At 36.0% G+C, this 19650-nt stretch overlaps 1 protein-coding gene across 1 annotated transcript in view; it reads right to left on the reverse strand.

Annotated features, from left to right (window-relative positions):
• Positions 1-19384, reverse strand: part of CNGB3 (cyclic nucleotide gated channel subunit beta 3) — a 58969-nt gene extending 39585 nt beyond the window's left edge. The window contains exons 1-3 of the mRNA XM_072924303.1: positions 19277-19384; positions 16897-16972; positions 7753-7864 (exon numbers count right to left, since the gene is read on the reverse strand). Of these exons, the coding sequence (XP_072780404.1) occupies positions 7753-7864; positions 16897-16972; positions 19277-19384 (296 nt within the window). The remainder of the gene's footprint in view (positions 1-7752; positions 7865-16896; positions 16973-19276) is intronic.
• Between the last annotated feature and the right edge of the window lie 266 nt (positions 19385-19650).

Consider the following 19650-nt stretch of genomic DNA (forward strand, 5'->3'; position numbering starts at 1 on the left):
TGCCATTTATCAGGAATTTTTAACATTTTAACATTAAAACATTTAAATACAAACATGTATCTTATTTACATAAGCCTTTAATTTATGGTTATGTAAAATAATTTAATCAGAGTATGATACAGTGCTGTACAGAGTTCATGAGCACAGCATAAATACTTCCTATTTTATATCTTTCAGTTTTTCTTAATATGCAGGGAATTAAAAAGTAAATTAGAAATGCCATGAAATTTCCCATTGTGAATGTTTTCAAAGGTAGGAAAAAAGTCTCAAATTTGAAAAACTTAATTTCCAATAGATGCTTTCATTTGTCATGTGCTTTGATAGAGTCCCTAAAATAATCATATAACCATAAGGCTGTAGAGAAGTTTGAGATATTCCTGTCCTCACAGCTCAAAGCAGGATGAGGTACACCTGAAAGATTCGTATCTAACCTTTTCTGAAATATGTCTAGTCATGGCTATTCCATAATTTTCCTGAAGAATTTATTTCTGTGCTTCACTAGCTTCATTTTACAATTTCTTCTTTTTCAATGTAAATCTCTTTTGGTACAATTTATCCTATGCATTTTGAACATGGGGTAAAATTTACAGTCCCTTCTCTTTTATCTCACTTTTTGTCCATCTGCACATTTTAATTTTTTCACTTTTTTTTTTTTTCCCCTAATGAAGAGGATTTGGTACAAGGGTAATAATTGTATGATGACTAAGAATGTCAGTTAATTCTTTACTCTGTGTGTGTTCCCAAACTTCATGCCATGGGTCATTGTTGCTCATGCTAATTATATAAAATTACCTTAGTGTGACCATTGTGTTGCAAGTCTACCTTCATTAAGGTAAACTGTTGTACAGCAACCTGTGAAGAAGCTGAGTGCATGTATCTTTCCCAGGATCACAAAGAAACTTGGAGAGAAAGAACCTATTCCTCTGAGATGACTTCCAATTGCTTGTATTTAAGACCATCCTTTCCCCTGCTGCAAGACCCTGACCCATTCCTTTCCAATGCAGCAGCAGAGTAGGAGTGTTCTGTGCAGACCCTGCTCATCCCCCTCTCCTCTAAAGTATCATTTACCCAGGGTACTGAATAAAACTGGGATGATTGTGTTTGACATCTCATCTGACCCTCGTATTTCCACCTGGCACTGTTTCCTCTGTTCCTCTCTTGGGCTGTTCAACATGGGACGTTTTCATCCTAAATTGCTAAGATTTGGAAAAAGAGTAAATAACTGGAAACAGGGGGTTTTAATAAAATATGGACAAGATTAAACATAGGCATGAATACTTACACTTGTCATGAAGTAATAATCAGTTTTCTTTTACTAAATGATAAGCATTATGTGATTTAAATTCAAATGCAATTTAAATATAAATGTTTTATAATACACAGTGTACTTGCCACAATGCTCATTGCTTTGCTTTTTTTCCCCAAAATTGACTCAACATATAATAACAGAGATAATATTTTGAATAAATTATAATTTTTCCCTTTACAAAAAGGTTTCTTGCTTTAAAAAATAATAAGTAAATTAAGGATTTACACAAAATGCACAGAAATTGCCTTTAATCAAAGAAATTAATCAGCAGGAAATTATGACAAACTATACCCTTTGTTACATATTCAAAAAAACCCAATTTCTTCCATTGATACAGTTAGCAAAAATATGTGTGAGTGTATGATTTGAAACAATGCAAGGGTAAAAAAAGCCTGCATTTCAGTCTGTATAATGACATTCCTATCCTTTCCTCACTTCATTTATTCTTCAATGAAAAACTTATGAATCCACTACTTTTTAATTTCAGGCTACCTACTTGATTGCCATGCAGAGTGAGTGAAATTAAATAGCAAAGGTAACTGCATCCTGCAGATCAGATAGAATTTAAAGGCTCTGAGAAAATACATCTCAGCAAAGATTATAGAAAGTTTAATCCATTTTGGTACAGGCAGCACACCATCACCTTTCTATTTAATTTGCAGTTTCTCAATGTAGTCATTTCAGAAACTCAAGTCCAAGCAGTAGAAGTGAAAGGCTCTGAACAAAAAAAAAAAAAAAGGCCTAAACAGAGGGAATGTAAGTGTTAAGGTTTTTTTTTTTTTTAACACATTAATGTCTTTTCAGTCATGCTTAATAAATATACTACATGGATTCCATCTGTTTACAATTTCAAGTATTGCAGTGATTAGTTGGAAACAACTAAGGAAATGTATTAGCCTTTCCAGAAAATTGGAACTGCGTTTAAACTGGGATTTTTCATAAGTCCCAGCATTGGCCTTATTTTACTTCCTCTAAATTCGATTGGAGTGTGATTTTTGTACATCCCTGGTGTTCCTACGGTAATCAAGGATTTCTAGAGACTCTGCAGAGGGTTGCTACTGGGTCTGTTTCACTAATGTGCTGAGATTTTGTACTTGGGATAGGGCATAGTTTCTCTAAGGTGCATCTACTCAGTGAATTGATGTGTTGTAACTAGTGGATGGCAAGCACTAATAAGCACAGTAATTTTCTTGTTCGAGGTTATTGAGGTAAATGAAGTGCATTACTCACTAAGAACATGCTACCAGCAGGAGTTCTCTTTATTACCTGGCTATGCACCACCTAGCAAATTGCCTCTTAATCTTTGTTTTGTTTTCTTTTCTTGCTATTAGGCAAATTAAAGATGGAAAAAAATCTTCTTTATAGAATGACTGGTAAAGTCTATTAAGTAATAGGATGTGGCTATGAAAAAGGCAAACCACAAGAATGAAGTTCTGTTTGCCTGAATTATGAGTATGCTTTCTAGGTGGGAATGATATTTTTAAAATAAATTTAGCATTTTCTTAAAATGTATTTAAGGCATTTAATATTTTTTATGTTTTGTTTTTAACAGCTAGATTCTGAAGGTGGCATATCAGATATAATTTTTTTTTCCTCTCTAAACATAACTGAGAATGTGAAAGATTTTGACATGAAATATAAAAGCATAGGAAGTCCCAGTTACCTACTGCAATTTTTTTTTCCTTTCTGTGGTCTTGACAATTTAGCCTCCAAATATGGATTATTATGCAGTATTTTGCACAGCAATGTTCATGATCTTTGACTGGAGTTTCAGTGTACTGCCTTAGTATAAATAGTACCTAGTAATCTCTTTGGTAATCTGAGAAGATGAAATACTCTTACAAATTCAACAGGGTTTAAAGGCTTTTAAAAGACACATAGGAGAGAAGAGGTCATAGAAGGACTTTGTGTCCCTCCATTTTCTCTGATCTCTACTCTCAGATGCTTTGTTTACTTTCTTCAATACTCTGTCTTTTCCAGGACTTGATGCAACTTTATCTCATACCTTGAAGCTTTGTGCTAGTTTCTTGTTAATAAACTCCCCTGTCTTCTATTAGAGTGCAAATGAGGCGCTGAGTTTGTTCTTCTGCTCCCTTATTTCTTGCTGTGAACAGACAGGGTAGTCTTAGCCCACCCTTCCAGAGGTTATTATTGCTCAGCAATTAGCCATTAATGAAAACTACTTGTTGCTCTGTTACATTATCAAAAAAGATAGAGGGGAGAAAAAATATATTAGCAGACAGAGCCAATTTGTGTGCAATTCTATCCAAGCTATTAGGAAACATATTAAATGTTTCAGTCACTATGCCGTAATTCAGTGTTTGGTACAGTCTTGTGGGTTTCTTCTTTCAGACACAGTATTCAGGTGGCTGAGACCAGTGCTGTATCTGTTTACTCTTTATCAATGTCCATCACCATGTACTGGAGTATTTTAAAAAATGAGGATATGCTGAGAGGAAAAGGCAGATTATTTTTCTTTTTTTTTTTTTAATTTTTTTCATGGACAAAAAAAATCTATGGGAATTGTCATTGACTTAGCAAGCAAAAAAAAAAAAAAAAAAAAAAATTGCTCTTTTGGAGGAAAAGAGGAAATTAAAAAATGTGCTGCTCCAAACAGTAAAATTGCCTTCCTTCCTTCTTCCATATTCTATATATCTGAGACTGCACAGATGCATTTAAAAAAATTAAATGTCACAGTAACAGCAGATAAGGTGAAAACTTTTCTATTAACATTTTCATGAAAGTTGATGAGCTCTGTATGCATATGATTTGTGAAAAAAGTATATATCTATGAACATTATTTCATTATGTATATTACTCAGGCAAATGGGCATGCTGATGATTTCTTGCAAATCAGGTGACTTTTGATTAAACTTTGACTCTTGAAAGACAATTAGCATAAGAAAATAGTCTATCTAAATTAATTGCCCTGGGACTCCCAGTGGGACTTCCACCCACACTCTGTGCCCATGGGCCTTTGTTGCCCACTTCAGGTCAGGCCTTGGTTGCTGCCTGAGCTATGTTTAGGTGTGTTTACCTCCAATTCTGTCTCTGGTCCTGTCTCCTAGACAGACTTCGGACCTGTCTTGTAGCCTTGCCTCCAGCCCTGTCTCTGACCCTGTCTTTTTTGCTCCTGACTGGACTCCCTGGATGGACTCTAAACCTGGTCCACCACTTGGCCTTATTCATGGAGCCTGTTGATGGAGACTGAGCCTTCTCTGCTTGCTGTGTCAGACCCTGTGGGGCTGAACTTTCTTGTTAAGGGAACTGCTTGTGCTGGAGTTAGCTTGGCTCCCATCTCCTCTTCTCTCAGTGAGCCCTTACGGCAACCTGGAATATATCTGCGCAAAGCCTGAAATTCCTGTTAAGAAAATTCTACCAATTTTGATTTCCATAACAATATAGTAGAATCATAGAATTGTTTGATTTAAAGATCCTTTAGTCCATCCCATCTGCTTTGAACAGGGACATTGTACACTGCATCAATTTGCTCAAAGCCATGTCCATCCTGACCTTGAACAACTTCCAACAATGGGCCATCCACAACTTCTCTGACAAACCTGATCTTACCACTCTCATCACAAAAAATTTCATCCTCATATCTAGTCTAAATCTGCCTTCTTTAAAATCATTACCCCCTATAGAATTGCAAGAACAATCACAATTCTTTCACCGTTTCCTCCTAGGAGATGTGCTTCTCCCTGATTATTTTTGTGGCTCTCCCTAGATCAGGCCAATGTCTTTCTTATACTGAGGACTCCAGAGCTGGATGCAGCACTTCTGGTGAAATTTTAGCTAGCTGGAGTGGACAAGGGTGAATCACCTCCCTCGACATGCTGGCCACATGTTTTTTCATGCAGCTGATACAGTTGGGTCTCAGTGTTCTAAGCACACATTGCCATTCCATGGCTAAGTTTTCATTCACCAATATATCTCCAAGTCATTCTCTGCAGGTCTGCTCTCAATCTATTGATCCTGCAGGCTGTATGGATAGTGGGGATCAGCATGACCCATGTACAGAACATTGCACTTGGTCTTTTTGAGCTCCATGAGGTTTGTGTAGCCCCACCTCTCAAGTCTGTCAAAGTCCCTCTGGATGACATCCATTCCCTCCAGTTTGTAGGCTGCACCACATGCTCTGGTGTTGCCCAAGGGATGGCACTTGTTACTAATCACCATTTGAGCACTATCTAAATATGGATTAAACAGTAACATAGAAAACTCCTGGACAATTGGACTCTTACTTGACTATCCTGACTGTCCTAACAGTCCTTGAAATGGCTTTCACTAATCAAACTAGCACTTTTCCAGATAACTCCCAGGTATAGTAATACCTAGAAATTAGCAATGACCAAACTCTTCGGGAGGCATATTTTATTATTCTAGTTGGTCTCAGTGCTAGACAGTGGTTTGAGCATGTTTTGTTTACTACTACTTTTGTAGATCACGTGTATCTATTTGACTCAAATGCTCAGCTTTTCTCAATGTGATAAAGGCAGTTGATTTCCCTAAAATATTCTAGTGAGCAAATATGAACACATAGACTCAAAAAGGCAGTAATCTTTATTGGGAATGGTGTCTTAATAGACTTCCATGAACCTTAAGAAGCAATGAATTAAATTCTATCAAATGCACATTTTAATAATCATTCTTCCTTCAGCTCTGACAGTCATACAACAGATCTGGTTAGTTTAGTTTCAGGGCAGTGCAATGACACCAGTGCCATTACTTCCAGATTCTACTGTAGAATGTAGTAACTGTTTTGGCAGTAGAATTTACCAACTATTTACTCTACTTTTACACGCTGTTGCTCAAATTAAGCTGACTAGGTATATCTGGATAGACATGTGACACTGAGTCAGAACACCTCTGAGAAAGCAGTGTTTAATGTAAATATTTTAAATTTTCTTTTAGCAGACAGATTTTGTTTCTACTAATAAGAAACATACCCTTTTGTTTCATAAGCACATAATTATGTTAACCATGGTTACAAGTTTTACCAGTGGAATAGTAAGCATTGACTGATGATAAAAAAAGGAGAGTATGAGAGAGAGAAGAAGCAAGTTAAAGCAAAGGAAAATTTAATTCCGTTTAGTTTTCATAATAAGGGTGGTCAAAGGATGGACCAGATTGCCTAGAGAAACTATGGAAATTCCAGTCTTGATAATATAGATTCACAATTATGCTGAAAAAAAATTTGGGTGCCTTGATCTAACCTGGGAGTTGAGTCTAACCTCTAAATATTTTCAGCAGGATTTTGGATCTCATTCCTTCTGGAGAAGCCTTCCAACCTGAGCTGTTCTATCAAGACCTTTATTTTCCATAGTGACACAGCAAGTGTCATCAAGTGCCCGCTCAGAAAGTTTGCAGATGACACCAAGCTGAGTGGTGTCATCTGCAGGCCTAAAGGAGAGCCAAAAATATGATCAGAAGTTTGGGGCAGTTCTCCTATGAGGAAAGGCTGAGAGAGTTGAGGTTTTTCAGCCTGGGGAAGAGAAAGCTTCAGGGAGAAACCTTTTAATATTTGAAGGAGGCCTGTAGAAAGATGTGGGCAAACATTTTAGCAGAGGTTGTGCAATTACAAGATTTAACATTTTAAGCATAGAGAGGGCAGATTTAGATTAGATATAAGGAAGAAATTTTTACAGTGTGACTGGTGGAACACTGGTACCTGTTAGGCAGACAGGTGGTGGATGCCCCATCCCTGGAAACATTCAAGATCAGCTGGGATGGGGCTTTGAGCAACGTGATCCACTTATAGCTGTCCCCGCTCATTACATAGGTATGGGACTTGATGACCTTTAAAAGTCCCTACCAACTCAAAGAATTCTATGATTCCATGAATCTATGAATCTCTGCTTCTGAAATTACTATAAACTATTCAAAGTTTATTGTTTTCTAGACTTCATATTTATTTTTATTTTCACAAAACAATCACCTCAGCTTTTTACATCACCAAGATTCTGCCCTGAAGAAGTACTACAGTTTCATTTATTTATTTCTTTTCAGCAAGAGATAGTACTGATCTTCTGATTGTGGAGACTAATGCTAATTTAATGTTATAGCTCAGGAAAAAATTGTGCAGGGTAAAAAGTTTCAAGCCAAAATGATGTGACAGATATTCTAGGTATTCAGGATAGCATTCTGGGACTTTCTTCTTTGCTAAGACATAGTAATTATTAAGCAGCAGCACTGCTAAATTTGCATATAACTGTAGTTGAGCCAATCCTTTTCCTCATTCCTGCAATTTAGGATGATGTACACAACAAACTATCAAAAGCACATAATAAATGAATGCCTCATATATATGCTACCTTGAAACTGAAATAAAGCTCTTCAGATCCTTACAGGAGGGACTTTTAAAGAACAGATATATGGCACACAGAAATATTTACTCAGGATGTGAGGTAGAATCTTCAAAATCTTTAATTGAATTTACTCACATAGCATCTTCTTTCCCATCTTTGAGTTCATGCTCTTCCTGTTGAGTTGTCTTAGCTGGTTCAGTTGAGTTTTCAGGTTTTGAAGGCTCAAGTGCTTTTGCTGATTCTGTATCTAGAGAAAAGGTTTTAAATTTTGAAAATGAATTTTTAAATAATTATAATAATACTTTTGAAGGAATCACAGTGTCTGACATTATTTCTTCAGTAGATAAGCACTAAAAGACACCACTTCTGGGACCTGACCTCTGAACAATTTCCTGCATAACTCTGTTTCAGTGCCAACTGTACACAGCATGCTTATGATAAGTTCACCTTTGAGAATATGTAATTTACTTGTGGTTTTAAAATAGATTCATCAGTAGCCAGCTCAACAGTGGTCAATTCAGAGCACTCTTCTGTATTTATGAGGGACAAGAAAAGTGGTGCAGCAAGGTAGAGGACAGATAAATCTGTCCAGAAGTGCCTTGTGAAATACAGGAAGAAAAGTGAAGAGTAGATAATCTTCTAATGAATAAAAATGTTAAAAAATTATCTATGCTTCAAAGTTTGTACTGCATCAAATATGTTGCTTCAGCTGCCATGGCAGTACTGTTCACTGCTGAGTAATGATTGAAATATATCATTAAGGATGTGAGTATGTTGTACTTTGTCTAGTCTATTTCTTAATTTCTGTTACTAGTAACTTTTTCAAAGGCATTCAAGTAGTAAGTCCATAGAGTTTGAAGCAATTGGCATGGTCTCTTGCCATTTAGGTGGCCTTAAGTGATGCTTTCTTATAATTAGTTCCATATCTTTTTTTAAACTTTCGTGTTGAAAAATAATTTGATAGTTGTCATCAGTCTGACATTTTGCATAATGGAGGAATAAGCTCAGCCTTCACAAATACTTTAAGTAATATGACAATAGAGGAAAAACTTGGCAGCAAAACATGGCAAAAAATAAATCAGGAGCCTGTTGTATGTGCTGTATTTTAAGTTTGAGACAGCTCAAAGAAAATCAAACTTTTAATATTTTATATCTATATTTAATATTTTATATTTATATTTATATTTTATATTTTACATGGATACTGTCAAGTTACTTTTCTGATAGTTAGTAACCCTCCATATTTAGAGAGTTATTCCTTTAAAAGAAGTAAAAAATTCCAGCACTTGTTGCAGCTTCTGCTCCCTTTTGAATTCATGGTTTGTAGTGTCCCAGTTCTCCCTGCCTTCACTCCACAATCCAAAAAGCCAAGTACTCAATCTAGAGTGACAGCAAAGCTAATCTCAACATTTCTGTAAGCACCTCCCTTTGGGAATTTTCTTTGCTATAGTAGTCACTCCTAGATGCATCTATACTAGCATAGCATAAAATCTGATATGAACAATTAGAGCAGTGAAATGGTGCTGAAAGCATGGCATTGAATTTATATCTGTCAGACAAATATCTGGCATATCTAACAGATAAATTTTCAATGAGGTGTATTGTGATCCACTGAAATGAGTGACAATCAGCAGCTTAAATAAAGTAGTTTGACTTATGGAGTTATTCTTCTGGTTTGGTTTCATTCTAAAGGAATCCAGTTATGAGTTCCTAAAGGGTTTTGGGGGTTTTTAGAAAAAAAAAAAAGAGGCACTCAGGGGACAATCAAGAGGGTTTTGTTAGAAGGGCATTCTTCATTGAAACAAAATGCCATTGTAGTTACACTGTTTAGTGTAACACCCTCCTGAATAAGACAATCCATCTTTGGAATGACAACGTGTATGAGAAGCAAAATGTACAAAGTAAAAAATATATGGTGCTTGCACATAAACATTCCAACGCAGAGGATAATAATTTCTAAGATTGATAGATATTCTCAAGGTATTCAGTCTGATTTTTTGAGAGGGCTGTCTGAATAGTCACATTTAAAAAAAAACCAAACCCTTTGCTCTCTACTGCTTGAATCTAGCTTGGAGTCTTCTAACTTGTGAAACCAGGCCCAAAAATGCCCTTAAGAACAGTGTGGTATTCATTTTATGGAAAAATTTAGACTACAACTGTTGGTTTCCAGAATAAACAGTGATCCAGCAGGAAGGTGGCAGGCTTGCAGGACAGCTTTGCATAAATTTGGTCATGGTGGTGAAATCATGAGTGAGAAAAAAGGCAAAACCATGCCAAGGCATCAACAATGACTGCAATTTTCAAAACACACAGATCCATGCTAACTCAACAAAATAATGGGTTTGAATTTTTCTGAATTATTTGCATTCCCATTGTACTGGCATACAGGTGGATGAAATTCCCAATGCATTGTAGTGGGAGTTGAGGAATGAAGCCCACTGGTGTCAAGACATTCCAGATATTTGGCCTTCCAGTAAGGATAGTGCATTTTAAAACTGTATTGGGATAAATGTTGATGGTTGTGTTTTAAGATGGAGGGGGAAAGTGACAGTTATGGCAATATCATTTTGTGGGAAAAACACTGCTTAATGAAATCCCTCCAAATAAATCTGATTAAATTTATAAGCCTAGGACCCCAAGGAGCAAGGAACAAGATGCAATTTAGAAAACCTATTTGTTTACTTCTCTTCGATAAGTTTTTAGATATTAAGATATGAATAAATGTCAGCAGCTGGATAGTAGCAGTCAGTATAGAACAAAAAAAGTGCTTTTGCTTTGCTATAGTTTAGGAAGGGAAGAATTTCTTTCCTAGAATTCCCAGCCAGCTCCACTGCCTTGCACTAGCAGTCTACCAGTATCACATCTATGCTTCCCCTCCCATCTCTATTGGTTGGATATACATAAAAGTCGGACTTGTCATGGATAGCAGTTACTAATATAAAAAGGAAAGACTTTACTGGGTTTCTTTTTTTGTCTGTTCAAAAGCACATTTTAGTTCAACTTAATCATCAACTGACATAATCTTATTTAATTTTGAATCCACAATATCACAATATATTGTTTTATAGAGTGATTCACAAAACACTGACTCACTTTTATCTTCTTTTTCTTTTGTGGAAGCAGTATTTCCATCAGAACACCCACTCATAATATGTATTTTTTATTAATTAAATATATATGGTCAAATGCTTCCTCTTATTGTTAACTTCTTAGTGACTTTTACAAAAATGTAGTCATTTTAAAATACACTGATGCTTAAAAACTACTATATGATTGCACAATCATAATATAATACTAAGTATAGTTAATTGAGTTGCTATGTATGTATGTAATACAGTTGTAAATGTTACCACTCATTTCTGAAGTTTATTACTAGGATTAGTGTAAGCAATGTTGATTTAAAGAACATTTAATGTCCTTTTTTATTCCTTCAGTAATGAAAAATAATCCTGCAAATCTGATTGGCCTGAACTAGCTTGACCTGTTTTCCAATACTTGGCAGAAACACAGAAGAGAATTAGTCATAGTAGACAAAAAGACAAAGATAAAGGAATACTTTATATTTCTTCTGTTGAATATATATTTGATGGTTACTTGGAAACTTTGTGTAGCTTGGTATTTGTGCTCTGTGCTGTTTTCAGCTGAGGTAATTTTCTTCACAGTGGCTGCTACTAGGGCTGTGTCTGGATTTGTGCTGAACACAGGGCTGATAATACAGAGCTGTTTTTGTTATTGTTGAGCAGGGCTTGCACAGAGCCAAAGCCTTTTCTGCTGCTCACACTGCCACACTGGTGAGGAGACTGGGGATGCATGGAAGCCTGGGAAAGACATAGATGGAACAGCTGACCCTAACTGACCAAAGAGATATTCCAGGCCATACGACGCTTTGTATACTGACCATACTATAAATATAAAGCAGGGGAAAGAAGTAGGAAGGAAGTTGGGAGAGATGGTATCTATCTTCTCAAGTAACTGCTGCATGACTGGAACACTGCTTTCCTGGAGATGGGTGAACACCTACCCTTCAATGGGAAGTGACTTAATTCCTTGGTTTCCTTTGCTTGTGTGTATGGCTTTTATCTTCCCTAATAAACTGATAAAATATCTCAACCCACAAGCTTTCTAGCTTTTATTCTTCTGATTCTCTCCTCGAATCTGCTGGTCAGGTAGTTAGAAAGAGGCTGTGTGGGTCTTGGTTGCTGGCTGGGGTTAAATTACAACATGCTTACATGATAAAAATAATTTAGTTAATATACAAACAATGGTGTCAATTTCAATGGTGCATGGAAACACTTGAAGGTAGACAGCATTGTTTGAAACAGGAAATGGTGTATAAAGACATGGGTAGAGTCCACTAGTAGGAGGCAGAGTGACTAATGTTTCAGTAGTCTGTTCTTTTTAGCACTGACGTATGTGCCTTAGAAACATAATTTTAACTCAAATTGGCTTTTAAGCAGTATTGCCTGCAAAGGAGCATAGAGTGTAGGTTCTCTTAAATAGCTGGAGTAAAGACTAAATTTGCATTTGGAGCAATGGAATGGGAATAAGAGAACCAGTCTACAAACTCTCAGTGATATGTCTGACACAGTCATTTACCTGATTGTCCTTGCCTCACAGAGGTGGTCTTGAGCTATACAAAATATCTAAAAATGGCTACAGGTTCATGAAGATCTCAAGGAAAAAAAACCAAACAAACTATGGATGAAGGAAAGAAAAGACTTTAGCTCTGACATTACAAAATGCACACCTTTGTAATCTTCTGATATGAACAAATACAGCAGTGAAATGCTACTGCAAGTATGGCATTTTTTGAAACAACAGTTCTTGAACAAATGCTATGTGCAGCATATCAGTTCATAAAAGTTCAGCTATCAGCAGGGGTGAAATAAAAAATCAGTAAGTAGGTCCATCTTAATCCTCAAGCTCAGTGGCTAACAAAAGTATTATTTAAGTTTATTTTCTGTGAAAGAAAGATTGTATTAAGAAGTTGAGTTTGTTTTCCTAACATTTAACCATGTCACTCATATGAAAAATGAAGATCTGAGAGGAGTTAAATATTTCACATCAGCAGGAGTGATTAAAGCTGATTAAACATATTCAAATCGTTGGTAATCTTTGAAAAAATATTTTTAATATTATTTTGTGGGAATAATAGCCGGTGCCAGTGACGAGCATGAAGGATAAGGTGACAAGGAAAAAGATTATTTCAAAGTCTCTTTGAATTGGCAGGTTTAGTCTACTGGGCTGCAGCTTATAAAATCACATATTTCATTTGTATTTTTTGAAATAAAAATGTCTTACTTAACTCTGGTTTTCCTGGTGCTAAGGGACAGGTCTTGTCTTGCTGCTTAAGGGCAACTTGAGTCAAATTCATAACAGGCCAAACAGAGGTTTTTGCAAAATTTCACATTTAATTCAAATCACCCTTCTCAGAGTTTTAACTCAGTTGCAGTCCATGCAGAGTTAGTTAGTACCTAATTAACCAGAACTAGCCAAGTTTTTACAGCATAGGATTTTGGTACCCTCAGCAAATACATCTGCTTTATTTCTACCTCCAGGAAGGGAGAGAAACCAAATTCTGTATAACAGCTAATGATAAAGACTCTTCTCTTGGCACTGGCCCTTATTTATTTGCAATAGGGTCAAATACATGTTGGGAGGATTTTTTTTCCCCAGTTTTAAAAGATTCAATAATTGTAATATAAATACATGCTGAAATAAAAGTCCTTCATTCTTCCTGCACGGTTACTGTTCTGTTTTACTTCTAGGTTCATTCCACGTTCCAGGTGTTGGTCAGTTACATGGTCCATTCTGACTTCTCAGATTCCATAGGGTTTTGCATTCTTTTCTGCATGATGACCCAGAGGCTGGGAAGGTTATGGAACTTCCTCCCACTCCTTTCTAGTCTAGGTTTTACACCTAGACTAGACTTCTAGGTAGTTAGGCAAATCTACAGGAATGGGAGAGATATGGGTTTGAACCCTCTTATTATGAAAGAGACTAGGTATAATGGGTAGGCTTATATATCAGAGGGGACAGCTATCAACAGCTTCTGCTTTTACTTGGTTTCTTAGTGGGAAAGCGACTGTTCCTGAAGCACCTGAACAGAAGAGGGAGTCTGGAGTGAACTGAAGTTCTTTTTGAGCACCCCTTCCTCTGTGGTGCTGCACTGCTTACTTGAGATATTTTCCAAAGCATGTAGGCTCTGAATATACTAAATATCACTGAACATTAACATGGTAATCTCCCAGAAGGAAGGTTCTGTCTACTTTATGATCTAGAAGCAGAATTCCAGCATGTGTAGAAATACTTTTTACTTTAGCAAAAGTAGTTTTACTTTAGCTTTCTCATTCAAATCCTACCAAGAACAAAGCAATGTCAATATGCACTTTAGTAAAAGCTGATTAAATGCAACTGTGACTTTGGAAAACATCTTTGAAACATTTGGTGATTTAGTAGAAGATCAAAACCCAGAATATTGGAAACAGACTAGTTTCTAGTAAGGGAAAAATGTAAAGATGAGGACAGACTTCAGAGAAGTACTAAAATGTAATTGGAAAGAAACAAACTGGAATTATATGTCAGGAGGATGAAAGAAATTATAAACCAGAGAATGATAATGCAGTCGCCAGCTAGCAGGTGGAGGCTGGATATGTCCTTCTAAAGAGCATAACCACCAACAGAGCAATTGAACAGCAGTGGGTAAAACAAGGGAAGCATTTGTATAGCCAGTCAATTACGGGAGGTGATAAATATGCAAAGAACTTATAGCAATTGGATTCAATATCATGGAGAACCTGTAATTAGGTGAATCACACTTTGTTAAGTACACAAAAAAAATGCAGGGAATAAATTTTAAAAATGAATCCATTATGGCACAAACTGACTAAGCACAGAGAATTAATTACAGAGTGAAGTAATTATGCAGAGAATTAATCACAAAGAAAGTTAGTGTTAGAGAAGGCAACTGAGGAGGCAGAGATAGGGCAATAAGTAGCCAACAGAGAAGCCAAAAGTACCAGGTGTTCCTTACTGACCTAAGTGGCCAAGTTTTAATCAAACAGGTTCCAATGGTACCTCCTGCTGGATTCTCATGTGTGCTGGAAATATTGTGCTGCTTTGTGAAGTACATAGAGAAAGTAAGAAGGTAATGGCTGTTTTGGTGATGTGAAAAGAAGGGGGTGAAGATAAGCTTTACTCAGTCTGTTGATTTGTATTTAGCACTACGGAATTGCAAACTGATACTATGATTAAGGGTTTTTCTAGTCTATTTTATTTTGATTATACCAGAGAAAGTAACAAGAGACCTTGGAAAGGCTTTTCTCTAACACATTTGAAGTTCTCCATTTAGCTGATCTGCCTTAACTAATTTTGTTTGAGCTCTGGCTGTACTCCAAATTTGTACATGCAGCATAAAAGGCTTTCTCTAGTCCCTCATCCTCTGCTTACCCACACAAATTTTCATTTTCTTCTTCCAGAAGATAACCACACAATTTTAGGTCTGACACAAAGTTCACAAATTTTTTCAGAAGTTCTTCTAGATCCTCCTGTGAACAGCTTTAGGCTAGCTTCAATTTTCTGTCCAGAGATAAAGAAGTTCCTTGTTTGGCTCAGATGATAGGGACTTACATTCAGGGTGGTGAAAATCATAAGCTTCTCCTGAGGTGTGGTCCCTGTAAATTTTCTGGCTTGTATAGCCATTTTCCATCTAACTCATTAATACTCTTAGTGCCTTGTTGTAACTGTTTGAAAATGAGACCTGAAGCACCTCCCAAAAAAAAGGTAGATTTTTATATTTATTTATATTTTAAATACCCCCAAAACACATGGACCCTAACTCTATTATTATAATTTTATGAAGTTTTCTGAAGTAACTAATGGTGTGGTTGCCATTATACCATCACTTGTATTTTAGAAGGAAAAAAAAAGTAGTTTATTATGCCAAAATATATCTTAATGAGTTATATTTATCTGTAAAATTAGATTAAGTTTTTTATGGAACAAAAAGAATTTCTGATACTCTGTTCTGTCATGGGATAGTATCTGTGACTTAGTGTTGCTAAAAAGCCAATTTATTAGCCAATCAAATTTGTTTTTTTCCATTGCTGCTACAGTTAATTCAGGTCAGACTTTGGTCTGTAGCATGGTCATGCTACAGCCTTTATATAACAAGACAACTGCATTAAATGGACTTTGTTTAAAGTTTCATTATATGAGGAAACAAAGTGTGACACTTGCTATGATTACACAAACACAAGTCAGAATTATGAAAGTTTCCTTAGAATTTTTTTCCAGTTGCTTCACTCTTAGTTATTTTTTATCACAGAAAACTGGAGATTCCTCAGTCTTTGCTTGGCTGCTTCAGTGAAATGGACATAAACTACTCTCCTAAAGGACAAGCATGAGGTGACAGGAAAACTGGACTCAGTTTTTCTCTACTCTCAGAAGTAGAGGATGGAAAAGGAAAGGGCTGCCCCACGCATGCTGTGAGGCAGGGAGGAGGAGGGGATATGGCCCAGCAGTAGTTGCTTCACCCATCCTGAGCCTCTATTTTGGTAGCAGGTGTAAACAGTCATTTAGGCTCTGTATATGCAAAACAGGCTTGGCTACTGGAGTTGGGGGAAGAGAGGGGTCAGGATAGCCATGACCATGCCTCTGTCTCCAAAAACCAGCTGCTTAGGCAAAAAATTACCTTGTTTTACTGTCCTGAGTCCTATGTTCCCGGGTACCAGTCCTGAATTGCTTCTCAATGGGGACAGCAAATATTTTTACCAGCATTGCTGCTTTTTTAATTTTTTTTTTTTTAAGTTTGCAATAGATCTTCAGTGAAATATTTGAATGTCAGATAGTTTAAAGTCTCTAAGTCTCTCTTATCTTTTCTGGCACATGTGAGAAGAGTGACTAAAAGAAACATTAAAAATATGCTCTTTTTTTTCCCCTTAAGCCACTATATACCTTTATTTTAAGATTTCTAAGGAGTCAAATTGCAGTAAGAGGAAATAGAGCTTCCTAGACTTGCTCCTAGGCAAGCTCATGAAGGCTCTGTGTGCTTGAAAGCTTTTTGTCTTTTGTTATTGCTGGATACTGTTCCTATATTTGTAACAAATCATTGGCCTAGGGTCAATGACAATTCAGAGATCTTCATTTCTTCCACAGATAAAAAACAAGAGCTCCTGCCAGAGCACTAGGAAGAACAACGGTTTAATTTACAATCCTATAGAGCATACATATATTATGTCCAGATAATCTTTGAAAACTCATAAATAGCTTATTACTGACCTTGTTGCTTTGATATAGGCTCTGCTTTATTATTGGCCTCTGCTTTCTGTGGTTCATTTGTTGTTTTATTTTCATCCTTAAAAAAACACACAAGATTAGAAACTGTAGATTGTCATTGGGTTGTTTGATGTTTGTAACATTTCTGTAGGAAACTGATTAAGCTGCCAGACACTGACCATTGTTCCTGGGTGTTACTTGTGTTTCCAGATGGATTTGCCAAAGGACTTGTGATGGATATTGACATCAAACACTGATTTCATCACATCCTCAGTGCAAACCCAGCTGCTTAGCTTAGAGTTCACAGAGCTGTCTTGTTTAGTGCTGCCTCTCACAAGCCAATGTGCATCTCTGAATTATCATGATTCTGCTTAAACCTTCTGTTGGGCTAACACACCTGGTATGTTTTGAGCAACCTTACCACAATGACAGATCTCCATCTCTACAAAATACTGAGATGGTATCAACTTTCACTGCAAAATATTAACTTCCTCCCACACTTGCTGACATAGATCCATTAACCAAATCCTTGTGTACCTGTACCTTGACTCAACTAAGTTTTAAACAGAGTGGCCTTTGGAGGAAGGAGGGAGATGTATGTGTATGGGAATCCTAGGTGTTCACAATACTGTGTAACAGCATTGTGTTAATCAAGCCCATCAGCATTTGTTATCCCATATAGAATGAGTTTTCCTGGTGTGCAGCATGCTTATTAATGGAGAAGGATATTGGGTTCTATCAGCATGTGGAAAAATTATTTCACATTGGGAGCTTTCAGGTCTTCATGTACTTTTTTTCCTTTCCTAGGTCAGTGATCTTCTTTGTGTTTCTGAGAATAAATCGTTGGGGTTTTTTTTACATATGAAAATATTTGTGTTTTGCTCTCTGTTTTTATTCAGAGAACCAGGTACTGAATTTCCAATATATATATAAATAGAGAACTAAATTATAAATTTGGCATATATATTGCAATGTAATATATATGTGTATATTAAAATTCCAATCAAAGTCTGTGCATACCCAAGGTTCTTGTGTGATGTTTTGTTTTAAAGGTTGTTTTCTTTGTTTCAGGCTCCCCCTTAATAGCATATGTACATAAATTAGTGCATTCATTAGTATAGTAACAATTTATCAGACATTATGTACTTTCTTCTCTTTCTTCTTTACCCTTTAGATGGTATGTCCTTGCAGGCAGGAAATGTCTTAATCTCTAATCCATTAATGTGCCTCCATTTTAGCAGTGTTTTGAAGAGTGTAGGCTGATGGTGATACAACCTGAATGCCATGCTGATATATGAAATTATTCTCACCAAAAGAGTAATCCTTGTCTCCAGTGAAATTGAAAAATATCTGTTTTGCTAGAGCACTTTGCCAAGTAAGGTATCAACTGCACAGAACTAACCTGTCACTGTTCAGGAGTTTTCTTCTTTTAAAGCATTATTTTATTGACACAAGAATACTGAACTGTAAAAGAAGCATGAACAATGCCTGTAGATCTGCAGTATATAAAGGTTATTGAACATAGACATTATTGCCATTTCTTGTGGATGACAGTATGAATTTGCCCACTTACTTAAAATTAACTTTATAATGGAGGGGTTTTGACTGTTCCAGTAGGCTTGAATAGCTCAGGCTGATACTAAAGATCCTTTGTCACTTCCTTAATTATTTAGTGAAGCCATAAACGGTTGCCATTTCATCTTGTAAAATTTTGATTATGTAGAGTTGAAAAAAAGAAATTTTTTTTTTTTAAATTATTGGGAAAAGATAAAAATTCAAAGGCAATGAGAGAAAAAGAACTTATCCTTTTGATTTAATTTAAAATATTTCATTAATTAAATAGAAAATAATGAATTAACTTTTACAGTGAAGAAATACTATATATAAAATTTAGACTGCAGACTAATATTACTAACTTTATTTTTCCAAGAGTATTTCCATTATCAAAACCAAGCTGATGACTTCTTTAAAAAGCTACTAAATTACTTTGTTTTTCCAGTGGTTATCAGGAAGCAGGTTGATGTATACCTGCATGACATTCTAATATTCAGAAAGGACACACTGACATTTCCTTCCAGAAGGAAACAAGATGAATAAAATATATCATCCTATGTAAAGCAGTGGTGCCTGTATCTCTAATTCTCCATTTGCAATGTTGATCACAACCTCTCCTAAGTCTGTACTATTTCAGCTTAGCCCTATTCAGAAAGCAGCTTTGAAAAGAGAAAATTATATTTTCTTCATAAAGAAAAGATGGTAGGGTGGAGGAGAATAAAGAAATGTATTTCATTTTTCTAAATAAAGATTGATACCATATTCAGTAAGTATATTTGAAATTCTAACCTTTGGTATTTACTTACATATAATAGACAAGAAACCATACCTGGCCTGTTGATGCCTTTGATGGTGGAGGGGCACCTTCATTCTTGGAATTTGCTATCTCAGGTGCTAATTTTGGTCTAGAAAATACTGATTTTAGTTTTCTAAACATCTTGCCTCTTCAGCTCCCCTGAAGCCTCTATGACTCTTTTACCATGAACAGCACATGTTTTCTTGCCATCAGTAATCAAGCCAATTAGACAGTTAATCAGATTTAGGTCTGATTAGTACCTTAGAGAAATTTCTTACGCAGTCTATTCCAGTGACAATTTTTTGTTCACCATTAGCACTTTTTCTTTTTAACTTGTAGAATAAGTTATTTGTAAGTTATTTTTAGTCTTGACAGTTACACCATGTCGAGTTCCACTTTTCATGCAA

This window comes from Taeniopygia guttata, chromosome 2, assembly GCF_048771995.1.
Source record: "Taeniopygia guttata chromosome 2, bTaeGut7.mat, whole genome shotgun sequence".
Taxonomy (NCBI): domain Eukaryota; kingdom Metazoa; phylum Chordata; class Aves; order Passeriformes; family Estrildidae; genus Taeniopygia; species Taeniopygia guttata.